The following is a 14,717-nucleotide window of genomic DNA, read 5'->3' on the forward strand; positions in this document are numbered from 1 at the left end:
TATTTTGCTAGTGGCTTTCATATGTTCTCAAAGCAAATAGGACCTCTGTCCTTCTAACTTAAGGAAGGGGCAAAGCTCTGAGTTCTGGTCTCCGGAGCTACTGTGAAAGTTGTGGACCTCCTTTGAAGATCTTTAAAACCATGTGTGTTTGTCTGAAAAAGAGAGAGAGAGAAAGAAGGGAAGAAAGAAAGAAAAAAAGAGGGCCATGTGATGAGTTGCTAAACGCTGGAGACTTCTTAGATTCCCTTTCCACCCTCTGAGGTTAGAGGGAAAGACAAGAAGAATTTTAAATGGGAACTTTCCATATTCTTGGAGCACATAACAATTGAAATACAAAAAATCTGGCGGCGGAGGCTGGAGGGAGGAGTACTTCTGTGATGGAACTCATGTCTGCAAAAAGAAAATGCCAAATAAACTCAAAGAGAGAGCTGTAGGACGGCGAGAGTGCGAACGGTGTTTTTCCCCCCTCTCACTTTGTGCGTCTGCTTTGTGTACCTGGCACGGTGATAGGGGGCAAGAACACGAAGATCATTCTCTCCCTGTAGCCGCTCCAACTTTCCAGTTTTCAGTTTGTCCACTACTGACTTCACTTTCAATGGAAACGGGCACCCCAGTCGTAGTAAAGGAGGACTTTTCTGCATGTTTAAAAAAAGCAAACCGTAGCTTTGTCCTTTCAGAAGAAAACTTCGTTCTCTGAATGTCCCCCAGATCCGCAAGGAACCCCACAGAACTCCTGGAACTTAAGAAATCGCTTTCCCCTTCGCTCCCCCTCCCCTGCTAGCCTTGATCCGAACCAGGCAGGTACCGGGTAGAGGAGTTTGAACACGAAGCTGTGAAGGCAAAGAAAGAGAGTCCCAAAGTCAATGCACAGTACAGCAAAGAAACGGAACAGGAGAAAAGACAGCCCCGCCCTGGGGCTGCAAAGTCTGGATTCCTACAGCTGCAAGGTGGTGGCTACTTTATGGTTTTTTCCTCCCCACAAAATACACTCCAGTGAACAGAATTTTTTTTTTCCAGAGGTGACGCAATGTCCTCAAACACCACCACCCTATCCCACCCCCACAAAAAAAAAAAAAAAAAAAAAAAAAGAAAGAAAAGAAAAAGCAAGGGAAGCGAGGGAAACCTCGCGACCCCTTCTCTTCACACAGCTCCAGCCACGCCCTTTCCTCCCAGTCCACCCCTTCGTAGCTGCTTCCCATCCCTCCCCCCGTGCCCCCAAAAGTTTGACGAGCGCAAAGAAAACCGAAAAAAAAGTTCTCCGGTCCCAGTCCTGGCGGGCGATCAGCATCTCTTTTGTTCGCGGCGAACCCACAGACCCCGTGACGTCGCCGGGGGCCCCGGCCAATCGGCTTGCGGTCGGCGGCGGCGGCCGCGGAGCGGGTTGGGGGAGTCGGCGGGTCCCTCCTCCCCTGAGCCCAGGGCTTCGCAGGGGGCGGGAGGGGACCGTCCCATATAAACCCCGGGTTTCAGGGCTCGGCCGCTCGCGCCGGCTGCACGGCCCAGGGGAAGAAGAGGGAGTTCGGGGCGCGAGCAGGGGAGCGGGGACCTACAGGCACAACTTCTCTCCCCTTCCTGTCCCCCCTGACCCGCTACCCGGGCCTCTCCCCACTCTCTGGTCCCCCACCTTCTTGAAGGTGTCAAGCCCCTGTAGGCATTAGAAGAGATCTTTCCCGCAGGTTGCGAAGGGAACCAAACTTGGTGACAACTTGCCTCCTGGTGAGGGCGTCTCTCCCTCCACCGGCTCAAGATGCTCAGGGGTCCGGGGCCCGGGCCGCTGCTGCTGGCAGTGCTGTGCCTGGGGACAGCGGTGCACTCCACCGGAGCCTCGAAGAGCAAGAGGCAGGCCCAGCAAATCGTTCAGCCTCAGTCCCCGGTGGCTGTCAGTCAAAGCAAGCGTAAGTACTGCCCGCGGGCTGAAATAGGCTGTCGCAGGGATGGGACCGTAAAGCCTCCAAAGTTTGGGCTGAAGTTTTCCGAGGGCGCGCGCGCGTGTGCGCGCTTTGTGGAGAGAAACCCGCTGTGGACACAAAAGGCTCTTGGTTTGAGCCGGCTGGCTCGGAGGGCCAAAGATAAGATAAGGCGTTGGAAGGCCACGGCTCTGCCACGTCCCCATGGCTCGGGGTCCTCCTTCCATGAATGAATCCGAATGGACTTTAAGAGAGAAATGACGCATGCCTATACATTTTCCATCTGGGATTAGTTTGCTCTTTACTCCTCCCCATTTTCTGTGTTAGGAAATAATTCGTTAAATATTTTCAGAATAGGGGCGTGAAGAGCCCCCAAATAGCTATGTTGTTGCCCACTAACTTGAAAGAGATGTAATTGGCTAAAGAGCTTCAATATACTTCACCACGGACAGAGATGGAATTCCTCCTTCAGTTTTCCGAGACACACCCTCCCTTTGGCTTGGCTAAAGGAAACTGCTTGAAGTTGCCTTTCCTGACTTATTACTCCAAAAGAGCACTAAAAGTTTCTTACATCCTTTAAACTGCAATTTCAATAATCTGCTTCTCAAAATGTTTCCACCTTTTTTTTTTTTTTTTTATGTAGACCACTGGCCAGATGGAAATGACATCATAGTATAACATTTAGCTAACTTAAAAGAAACAAACAGAAAAAGAATATCTAAATATCTATGTGTACAAATTGTGGTTAATTCTCCGGGTAGCTGGTTTCTGTATCTACATTTTAATAGAATATTGTATTTAATTCGCCTGGTGTTCTGATGGTTAACTTTTCTGTGTTTGATGCTCAAGCTGATCAGTTCAGTTGTGTAAGTAAATGACATAATTTGGGAAAATAAAAAAGGAGGGATGGAACTATAATCACTTTTTCCTTCGATTACTTACAGCTGGTTGTTATGACAATGGGAAACACTACCAGATAAACCAACAATGGGAGCGCACCTATCTAGGCAATGCCCTGGTGTGTACCTGTTATGGAGGGAGCCGAGGTTTCAACTGCGAGAGTAAACCTGAACGTAAGTGTGGCTAGCCTGGTATGGTAGGTAGTACTTCATGTATTGGAGAAGATTTTGCTATAAAGACCATGGGCTCACCAGAGAGACAGAAAGCGAGAAATCACCCCCCAGGGGGGATGGCCACGCCACAATCCCTTCTCCATTCTCCTCTCTGGATCTTGGGCACAGACACGCGCCCTGTGTGAGTTTAAGCCACCATGTCCGTGACTAGAACTGCAGTTAACTACATGGGAATCTAGTGACATGGCCATTACGCCAACTGCTGGTCCTAGTAGTTAGTACCTTTTAATAGATGAAACAGTGCTTGTTAGTTAAACTGAGCTGTAGTAAGTAAAAATGCACAAAATCATTTTTCTCATAGATGACCTGTCATTTTCTCTTTATAAACAGTTAATAACCATTTTTATTTGCTTTCATATGCTACTCCTACCCTTAAAACAAACAGATCTACCCCAAATTAGCTCCAACTTTGCTTTTTGTTTTACTATCTGAAAAGTTTTGATGAAAAAAAATGAAAGATTTTTTGGGTCTCTCATAAAAAAATCTTATAAAATTTTAATTTATTAGAAAGTCATCTCAAATGACTGTGAGATGAGACCATGGGCCAGAAAATACTTTGGGCACTGTAATTGTCAGTCGATTTGTCAGCTGCAATTAACAGCGAACCACTAACCACTTTAAAGTTTTAATTCTTTTATGACCATTGATATGTTTCTTGTAAATTATAGCAACTGGGTCAGAGTAGCACTGATGGGGCTAAAATGAAACAGGATTAACAAGTGTCAGTGCCTAGTGGGAGGCAGGAAGGAATTTTTAGGTTTCCTTTTTTTTTTTAATTGCTGGAGGGTACCTGTGCCTGCCGGAAAGAGAGAGAGACAAAGAGAGAGGAAAAGCACCTCCCTTCAATGGGATGTGGTCCCATTATAGTCCCTTCCCTTCCATTTATCTATCCTGTTAGGATTTGGGCACATGTGCACGCGTGTACACACACACAAACTCATACACTTGCAGTCAGCCATGTGGGCTTTGCTCTCTTAACCGTTAGACAGCAGGCCAACCCAACTATTCGCTTTTTATGTGGACCTTGGTTTGAGTTTCTGAGTCCGAAATTGGAATTTGAAACCCTTCCTTCGCAATCTTGCCAGTAATCAAGTAGTACTTTCTATGTAGTACTTAAGGCCTGAGAATTCTTTATAATAGAAATTAATTTACAGAAAATTTGAGAACTTGTCAAGGTCAAAACCTGTGGCCTTACTAGGGGCTAGGGTAAAAATCTATTTCTTGCTTTATTTTATACTTTTAGTTATACCGTACTACTCATAATATGAAAAAGTGAGTTTACATTTGGAGGGGATTAGTGGATTAGAAAAGTTTTTTCGTATGTGAGGCTCACATAGATTTGCCTTCTCTCCTCAGCCGAAGAGACTTGTTTTGACAAGTATACTGGGAACACTTACCGAGTGGGCGACACTTACGAGCGTCCTAAAGACTCCATGATCTGGGACTGTACCTGCATTGGAGCTGGGCGAGGGAGAATAAGCTGCACTATTGCAAGTAAGGAAAACATTCTGTTCAAGGACACTACAATACTATAAATGTGAAATTTTCTATTGTCATTTTCTGTTTTTCATGACTGTCTATTGCTAACTTCAGGATTTACCCCTGGTGATCAGGTACTCTTTTTTTTTTTTTTTAAGAATTATTTATTTGTTTAATTCCATTTGATTTTTAAATTTTTTAAATTTGACCAGAGAGAGACAGAAAGCAAGAAAACAAGCTGTCAGATTCAGGACTTGAACCATGGTTGGCCACATGGGAATCCAGCACCCTTAACCACCATTCTACCTGCTGACCGAGTGATCAGATACTCTTATGTGGTCACCCAGCTGGTTCCTGTGCTTTTGAAAGATGGGTCAGAACACAGATGGAATCAGTGTATAATGGGTGTAGATTTTTTTAGTGTGTGTATATATGCATAAGGGTAACTAAGTACCTCTCTTGAATTCCATTTCAGCAAGACATGCTTAAGGGAGTTGCCTATTTTAAATTACCTGGCATCTTCAAGCCAGACTAATCAAGTGTTTATCTTCAGTGACTTGGGAGACTTTCAGGAAGACTGAATCAGTCATGTGTGTCTACTCTTGTTTGCAATGTGGAGACCTCTTATAGCTCACCAAAAACAGCCTGGTTTCTTTGTAACCAATAGGTTTTACACAGGAAGTTTCCCCTCTTCTGAGGGATAATACGGAATGATAAGCCCAACAGTATTCCCAAGAAACTATAGGGTCTGGGCTGCCTCTATTCCATTCTAATTTAGCTAAGACAGTCTTTCCAGTATGATTCACTGGGTTACCAATAGATTCTGTTCATATTATCTTTTTTTAATCCTTCCTCTAAATATAAGTCATCCTAAAGGCTTCTCTCCAAAGTACAAGTCAGCCCCTTGTGAATAGGCTCAATCAACCTAATAGGCTCAATCAACCTAACCGGTATTTAATTTTTGGGTTTATCTACGTTTAGATGCAGCTCTCCAAAGTCAATAGTCCATATTATTTACAATTTAATGGACAGTTCAGCCTTTGGTTGTGACATGGAGTTTAACAGTCTAGAAAAGTACCAGGATTTCCACACTTTCTATGCATATGTCTGTTTGCTTTCCACAGAAATGACATTTCTATCTTAGGGTAACATGCAGGCTCTCCCTAAGCCTAAAATCTGGAAAGCTCTGGCCTTTTCACTGAATTGGCCTCAGGCTAGCCTGCTGTGATGAGTAGAGGCCATGCCTCTAGCCTTTGTTTCTGCTGAGGACCCAATTTCTTGTGATCTCTCTGGGGAAGTAGGATTTATGGCCCCTTTGCTATTCAAATTTCGCTGTGGTTTCCCATTGTGTTTTAAACAAGGCATTTAATTGTGGCTACCCAAGGTGACCACTTTCCCCTATCTCTGTGGGGGAAGCTGTTCTACTTCAGCCAGCCTAAATACCTTCCCTGGGTGGAGAATGACTTTTTTTTTAAAAATTCTTTTCCCACTCTCCCCTGACCGACCTTTGCTTTGTATCTTAAACAGACCGCTGCCATGAAGGGGGTCAGTCCTACAAGATCGGAGACACCTGGAGGAGACCACATGAGACTGGTGGTTACATGTTAGAGTGTGTGTGTCTTGGTAACGGGAAAGGAGAATGGACCTGCAAGCCCATAGGTGTGTGACTCTTAGGGATGAATAGGAAGTGGGGTGCAATACTGTAATATTGTCTTGAACCAAAAGCACATTCACGTGGACATGCAATTCGAATTTCAATTAAAAAAATAAAAGAAATGGGAATTTGATTGCCAGTAATGAAATGTTACATGAACAAAATCTCAAAGGAATCAAAAGTACTAATCATATGTGGAAGTCTTAATTTTGTTTCATAAATATAAAATAGAGTTGAAAAATTTACTAACAAGTCTGTTCCCCCCCCCCCCCCCAGTAATGAAATGTTACATGAACAAAATCTCAAAGGAATCAAAAGTACTAATCATATGTGGAAGTCTTAATTTTGTTTCATAAATATAAAATAGAGTTGAAAAATTTAGGAACAAGTCTGTTCCCCCCCCCCCACCTAATATCTGATCTCAGATTCCTCCTTAGTCAAGGTAGAAATTATCTAATGAAAACAAAAATGACACATTTGATACATTTTTTTTGGTTGTAATGCCCTTGACGGTAACAAAATGGCATGTGCTCTGTCACCCTTTGACCTTTTCTTTTCAGAATAAAAATTGTTCAGCTTCTTTGGGACTCAATTCTCAGTTGAACTCTAGATATAAGTCCAAAAGTTTCTGGCCATGAATTTTGCTGTTTACTTACTGATCTGTAATTCACAGATTTCTATTTTATCTTTGACTTTACAGAAATCCAAACCTGTTTTTTTTCATTGCCAGAAGGTCCATGTACTCGCAGTAGCAAAACAGAGAGTGAGGGAGAGTGTACCCCCTATGGGGTGTGGTCATGTTGCCGCAAGCTCTTCTCCATTTTTCCATCCTGTGGGGATTTGGGACACACACATACATGTATTTGGCATGTTTTTCAAGCTGCCTGGGCTAGGATTCAAACTGCAGTCAGTCATGTGGAGTCCAACCCCCTTAACCATTAGGCTCTGGGCCAGCCCAGAAATCCAAATTTTAAATAACTTCTCATTTAATGTAGGCCATTCATAATTCATAACTGGTCATATAATTAAGATAAGAATTTTGCCTGTGTAGTTTCCCACAGACTAGATCCATATCTAGGTTCCTTTCACTTAGAATATTGGTGGGAAGTTTGAACTAGCTGAAACTATGCAGTTTGGGTGCTTATTAGAACAGAATTTCTGCCTGCCCACTTGGCTTGAGATTTCTTTTGCTTTGGCTTCTTGCTGTGTGCTTAGCTGCAGGGCGTGCCTTTCTTTCTGAACACAGTGCCACTTAAAAAAAATGTGGCTGGATTTTTGCTTACATGCTACACTTTCAATTATAGGGAGACCACACAATTCAAAGTAACTTTCTTTGTTCTTTTCCTGTTTTTCATTTAAATTTCAAAAAAAAAAAATGTTTTGACCATGGTGCCGGGACATCCTACGTTGTTGGGGAAACTTGGGAAAAGCCTTATCAAGGTTGGATGATGGTGGACTGTACTTGTCTGGGAGAAGGCAACGGACGCATCACCTGTACCTCTAGAAGTATGTTTTAGATATATTTTTTTAAATAACCTTTTTTAATGATTATTTAACTTTTCTTTGTTCTTTCTTTCTTTCTTTCTTTCTCTCTCTCTCTCTCTATCTATCTTTCTCTCTCTCTCTCTCTCTCTTTCCTTCCTTCCTTTCTTTCTTTCTTTCTTTCTTTCTTTCTTTCTTTCTTTCTTTCTTTCTTTCTTTCTTTCTTTCTTTTTTAATTTGACCAGAGAGGGTCAGAGCAAGAGAGAGAGAGAGAGAGCAAGAGAGAGAAAGTGAGAAAGCAAGCTGCCAGGTCTGGGACTCAAACTGCGGTTGGACATGTGGGAGTCCAGCATCCTTAACCACCATGCCACCTGCTGGTCCCAGTATATTTTAGATCTTTGCCTTAGAGATTAGGCTGTGTGTTGTTTTCTGGATTTCTAGGAAGAGTTATAGTAGTACGCAACTTAGGACATACCCAGTACACCAACCTGCTTTGGTAACTTTTGTATGTCAAAAAAAAAAAAATCCTCCATAACCAGCTTACTCTGCCTCTTGAGAAAAGACTAAATAAATAGAAAAAGCAAATAGTTCAAAAAAGCTGTCAATTACTGAGAAAGAACCTTAATATTTATTCAAATGCCAAATATGTCATGAACCTAAAGATTAGTTGCCAATGTTTAACATAAATTATCATTGAGATAGATTTGAAGTATTAGGAACAAAGAAATTATTAAAGTAACATACATATGCATCTTTTGGTACATGGATGCTATTGCCATGTAATTGAACAAAGCTCTAAAGGTCGGGTTTCCTTCTGTACTTGAAATTTAAGGCATATTCATAAGCAAAGTTGAGGAAAATAATAAGTACTTATCCCATAGGTTAAAATTATTCATCTACTTTGGAGTTAAGGATATAATGTCTTTTATCTAAAGCTTCTAAACACACAGTGTCTCTTACCTAAAGCTTCTTATTAATGCTGTAAAGAAATAGACCCCAGCCATCTTTACTACTCCTTCTAAGATTATCTTTATTAAAAGAATGATTTTATTTAACTTTATTTATTTTATTTTAACTTGACCAGAGAGGGACAAAGAGAGAGAGAAAGAGAAAAAGAGAGAGAGAGAGAGAAAGAGAGAGAGAGAGAGAGAAGGTGAGGAAGCGAGAAAGCAAGCCTCCAGGTCTGGGACTCAAATCATGGTTGGCCAAGTGGGAGTTCATTGCCTTTAACCACCATGCCACCTGCCAATCCTAAGATTATATTGAGGTCTTACTTGTTACCTTAGAGTCTTAAGTTTCCTTTTTTGAAATTTCAAACTAACATTAACTTTAGAGTTTGCTGGATGATGGTGGACTGCACTTGTTGGGAGAAGGCAATGGACGCATCACCTGTACCTCTAGAAGTATGCTGTAGATCTTTAGAGCCAATTAATTTTGGTGTGATAAATACATTTAAAATCAAATCTAAATATTTCGAATCTATGTTGTTTATCTAGCTTAAATATTTAACTATCTTAAAAGTCATCATCCAAATTCCAATTATTTGCTAATGAAAAAAAAATGTCATGGCAAGTAATAACAATTCTGACCAAATCACTCCTAGAAATTTGCTGGTTTATGAGATCTTTTGCATTTAAAATGTGATTATAATCATCAGACTTCTAAGACCTTTGTGGCAATATTCTAACTTACGATAAATCAGATATCTTATTCAAACACTTATTTATTATTTAGAAACTCTTCTTTTCTTCTTTTTTTTGGAGAGGTTTTTGCCATAGGGCGCAAGCTCTCGCCAGACACAGACAGAGAGAGACAGAGAGACAGAAAGTGAGAAATCACCCTCCAGGGGAGATGGCCACACCACAATCCCTTCTCCATTCTCCTCTTGGGATCTTGGGCACGCATGCACATGCACATGCACCCGGCGTGAGTTTTAAGCCACCAGGTCCAGGACGCAAACCACAGTCAACTACATGGGAGTCCAGTGACATAGCCATTACGCTAACTTCTGGTCCCATAGGACTTTTTTTCTTTTTGGAGATGATTTTGCTATAGGGCGCGTGCGCTCTCCAGACAGAGAGAGACAGAGAGACAGAAAGCAAGAAATCACCTCCCCGGGGGGTGATTGCCATGCCGCAAGCCCTTCTCCTCCATTCTCCTCTCAGGATCTTGGGCACGCACACACATGCGCCTGGCATGAATTTTAAGCCACCGGGTCCGGGACGTGAACCGCAGTCGATTACATGGGAGTTCAGCCACATAGCCATTACACTAACTGCTGGTCCCACTAGAAACTCTTTTAATGGCAAGTTAGGGAGAGTTTCTTGAAGAAAAAATAATATATTCCACTTACTTTTTGAATAAGGTGTATGTGGGTGCAAATATGAATTTCACATTAGCCCAACCTTTAAAGAGCACTTAGTAGGTCAGGAAGATGAGAAACTCGTCTATATATTTATTATCCACAAAACACATTGTTAAGGGTTTCAAGAGATACTAAAACTAGTGCTATGGAGGTCAGGAGACGGTAGTACTTGCAGCCTGTTATTTGGAGGAAAGCTCTAACCAGCCGCGATAACCTTCATTCAAATCTCCATTCCTGTGGAGGTGAATCTGTGTGAACCAACGTCAACGGTCTAATTTTTTTTCCTTCTAGCCCAGTAGTTGCAGTGATATTGAGTCGCAAACAAATCAGATCATCTGATTGTAGCATTTGAGCAAAACTGAATTATAATTTAGACAATCTCTTTGCCAAGTGAATGATCACATAGACTAATGGTAATTTTATTACCAAGTATCATTTTTACATTGATAATCCCCTTTTTCTATTAAAAAGTTTAATACACTGAGTCATTCAAAAGAGATTGTTTTGTTCGTAATTTCCAAATAGGTGTTTTAGGGGTGGGAGAGAGAAGAGAATTTTTAGTCGAAGAACTAATTAGTGCCCTGGATTTTTTTACATAAAAAAAATGAAGAAAGAGTCAGTGCTTTCTTTTATAGCTTCTTTGGGGCAATTGGTGGAGACTCTTTGAGACCTGCTTGCCTCCCCATTGTTTCTAGTTTTCTGAAGGAAGTTCCCTGTTGAAAGGCAGGCCATATCCAATAACTATGAGGAGAGCACGTAGGAGACCCTGAGAAGGAAAAGGACTAGAAAATTAAACTAGTTTGGTCAAAGGAACACTGTGAAAACTATTTTGAAAAATAAATTAGTGAAAGATGATAAAAAATTTTTTTGGCAAATAGAGAGTTAAAACTAGACTAAAGCAGGCCAGTCATAGTGGTGCAGTGTTACTGCTTTGCTCCACATTGGAAGGTCCTGGGTTTGCATCCCAAGGTCTCCCTGTAGGTGCGTGCCATGTGTTGGTGATCCTGCCTGGCTAGAGCTGGGGGTGGGGAGGGATTGCCCTGTGAGGACCTGGTTGCTGGTGCCTCTCTATCTCTCATGGAAGAAATAAACAAACCTGGAGCCAGCAGGTGGTATGGCAGTTAAGGACACTGGACTCCCTCATGTTCCTTCATGGTTCAAGTTCCAGACCAGGCGACTTGCTTTCTCATTTCTCTTTTCTCTCTCTTTCTCTCTTTCTCACTCTATACCTCTCTGGTCAAATGAAGAAAGAAAGAAAGAAAGAAAGAAAGAGAGAGAGAGAGAGAGAGAGAGAGAGAAAGGAAGGAAGGAAGGAAGTTAAAGAAAATTCTTTAAAACAAAAAAAATGAACTCATGAAAACAAAAACTAGACTAAACCATAAAGATTCTTTTCCATTTTAACAAACGTAATCCTGTCTTTTAGAAGTTTAATACCTATCGCACCAGAGCTGAATATAAGCAGATTACAAAAAAAAAAAAGTTAACAAACATTAAATTACTGTATTACTTTTTTAGACTTAAATTAACCAATCGCCAATGTCAAACCTGATTGGATCTTTCAATGTTTACTCTCTGACACAGACAGATGCAATGATCAGGACACTAAGCGGTCCTACAGAATTGGGGAGACCTGGACCAAGAAGGATAATCGAGGGAACCTGCTCCAGTGCATCTGCACAGGCAATGGCAGAGGAGAGTGGAAGTGCGAGAGGTCTCTGCAGACCACCTCGACTGGTGAGAGGCGCAGGGGAGCGGGGGCGGAAACGGGAAGTGGTTCAAAAGATGTTTCTGCACATTCATTATTCTCTCAGCATTTGGGGAGGATTTGCCGTTTTTCAGCTAATAGACTGAGAGCATTTACAGACTTCGTTGTTACACCTTTTTTTTTTTTTTTGAGAGATTTTCACTGGAGGGCGCGTGCGCTCGCCAGACAGACAGAGAGAGACATAGAGACAGAAAGCGAGAAATCACCCCCCAGGGGGGATGGTCATGCCGCAATCCCTTCTCCATTCTCCTCTCGGGATCTTGGGCACGCACGCACACGCGCCCGGCGTGAGTTTTAAGCCACCGGGTCCAAGACACGAACCGCTGTCGACTACGTGGGAGTCCAGCGACATAGCCATTACGCTAACTGCTGGTTCCGATTGTTACACCTTTTTTAATGTCAAGTTTTAAACATTGGAGAAAAATGAAAATGAGTCTGTGAGTAAAAACAAATTAAGTCTGAAGAGACAAAACCAAGATTTAAAAGAACTTTAATATCTTAAAACCTACCATGGGTAGAAACATACACATACATATATACTTTAAGAATCTCAAGTTATTTAAAAAGAAATGAGAATTATGATTAATGATATGAGTTCTTGGTTCTTCTGCTAGGAAAGGGGGTAAAAGGTACGTTTGTTCTTTTCCAAAGTGAAATATACTTCCTTATCCTGGCATTCATCTCTTTCTGTAGTGTAAACAATCTTTTATGTGTGATTTCCATGCTCCATTAAACTGTTGGCATTCCATAAAAATAATGTACTTTTTCTTCAAGATTTGACACTCGAAACCTAAGAAAATTGGAGGACATCTAGAGATGATCATGAATGACATAACATTTAAGTCTTGTTTTAAAAGAAGTTTTAGTCATTTCTGGTATGAGAAAAAGGTTTTTGCATTGTAGATGTTTTGTAAGTCTGAAGAAATGAACATAGGGATCAAAAGTGTGAACTTTCTCCATTATTATTATTTCTATCCTGAAAAGGGTCTATTGTTCAAAAAAGCTTGAACAATACTGGATTAAATGAAATGGAACCTGCTCTACCCAAGATGGGGTATATAGGAATAGGTGCCATGTCTCCTTAATATGTTAGACCTTGAGGTAATTTGTGGAGTATCTTTGGGTTCTAGCACTCAGGAGAAGCTGGGTTGCCTCCCAGTCATTCTAGTATCAGTTCTGATTGCTCTGCTGTGGACTCTGGCTTTCAAGAAAACAGATTTCCTAAAGATTGAAAAGTAAAAGGCAAATGTCTTAATAGGATTGACTAGTTTTTAGAAAAACATAGAAGAATCACAGACAATCTCAAAGAGAAATAAATTATGGAAGGAGGGTATAACTTCCAGAGAATCCAATATGGCTGCCCATGGTGCCCTTTATTGAACTCAGAATTGCACGTGAAAAGTCTGCTGTAGAGTGATAGGGGCTTCTAAAAACTGCCAGAAAGAATAGTGCCCAGATACATTGAGCTTATGGAAGCTGCTAAAAAAGGAAGGGTGAGGAAGACCATTGCAGGTGAAGAGAAAAGCTTGAGAACAGGGCAAAAACATGGCATTGGGGACAATGGGAATTGTCCAATGAGAATGAAGCACAAAGCAAGGAAGAGTGGCTAGGACTGAGGCCGGGAGAAAATTAGGTGTGATGGATTGTAGAAGTATAGACTACAGCTTCCATGCACGAGTGAAGATTTGTTAAAGATACCTGCTCTGATGAATGGCAGAATAATACCTGTAATTTAGAAATGCTGCCAGTAGCTCTTCATGAATTGGAAAATGGAGACCATTGGGTAGACTCCTGTAGATTATTTCTTAGGCTGAAGGCAAAAGCTGATGCAGAATGGAGGAGCGTTCTTTTCTACTTCCAGTAACTATCTGGATTTAGACTGATCTCCATGAGACCCAGCAGTGGTTAGTTGTCTTCTCTCATCCAGTTTTGTAATTTTCATTTCTCTTCCTTAGGATCTGGCTCCATCACAGATGTCCGAACAGCCATTTACCAGCCCCAGCCTCACCCCCAGCCTGTTCCTTATGGCCACTGTGTCACAGACAGTGGTGTGGTCTACTCAGTGGGGATGCAGTGGTTGAAGACTCAAGGAAATAAGCAAATGCTTTGCACTTGCCTGGGCAATGGAGTCAGCTGCCAGGAGACAGGTATGCATTCTCTCTTCGAATAATAGTACTGGTGGCTTTTTCCAGTTCTTGAAAGATAATACATTCATTTACAAGATGTGACACAATAAAGCAAATGAAAAAAGCCTATGATCTTACCATTTTAAGATAACGATCAGGGATGGCATTTGATGTGTTCTCTTCCAATCTTTTTAATCTATATATGTTTTGTCCTGTCACGGGTATCAGACCGCTATGTACTACTACCTTGATTTGTCTAAAATGTTCTTACCATAAGGTTGCTTTCTGAATAGCTAATCATGCTAATTTTATAGTCTAAATTTCAAATTTCAGGAGCTTTATGATGTAACCTTTTCAGCCACCTAATGCATCTCTTCCAGGTTACAAATGTGACGGTGGCTATAGCAGTAATCATTGGTACACTTGACTTCCCTCCTGGAATAGCCATATGTGTGTGTGTGTGTGTGTGTGTGTGTGTGTGGCTGTGTATTCATGGGCACAGATATGATCATACATATCCTTCCAACATTCATAGGCACAGATATGATCATACATATCCTTCCAACATCCTGGAGTAGTATCCTTAATTAGTCTGTATTATTGTGGTTTTATTTTTTATTTTTTATTTTTAAAAATTTTTTTAATTTTTTTTATTTTTTTTAATTTTTTAATTTATTTATTTTTGAGAGGTTTTTGCTATAGGGTGCATGCACTCACCAGAAAGACAGAGAGAGACAGAGAGATGGAAAGTGAGAAATCACCCCCCCAGGGGGAATGGCCATGCCGTAATCCCTTCTCCTCCATTT

General features: G+C 41.4%; 1 protein-coding gene across 1 annotated transcript in view; it reads left to right on the top strand.

Annotated features, from left to right (window-relative positions):
* The first annotated feature begins 1,470 nt into the window (after positions 1-1,470).
* The window catches only part of FN1 (fibronectin 1), a 92,156-nt gene continuing 78,909 nt past the window's right edge, over positions 1,471-14,717 (top strand). Inside the window, 7 exon segments of the mRNA XM_027775298.1 lie at positions 1,471-1,895; positions 2,852-2,980; positions 4,397-4,534; positions 6,047-6,181; positions 7,545-7,679; positions 11,602-11,754; positions 13,741-13,932. Coding sequence (XP_027631099.1) covers positions 1,748-1,895; positions 2,852-2,980; positions 4,397-4,534; positions 6,047-6,181; positions 7,545-7,679; positions 11,602-11,754; positions 13,741-13,932 — 1,030 coding nt within the window. The 5' untranslated portion in view covers positions 1,471-1,747.

This window comes from Tupaia chinensis, unplaced genomic scaffold (assembly GCF_000334495.1).
Source record: "Tupaia chinensis unplaced genomic scaffold, TupChi_1.0 Scaffold000542_1, whole genome shotgun sequence".
In the NCBI taxonomy this organism is placed as follows: Eukaryota; Metazoa; Chordata; class Mammalia; order Scandentia; family Tupaiidae; genus Tupaia; species Tupaia belangeri.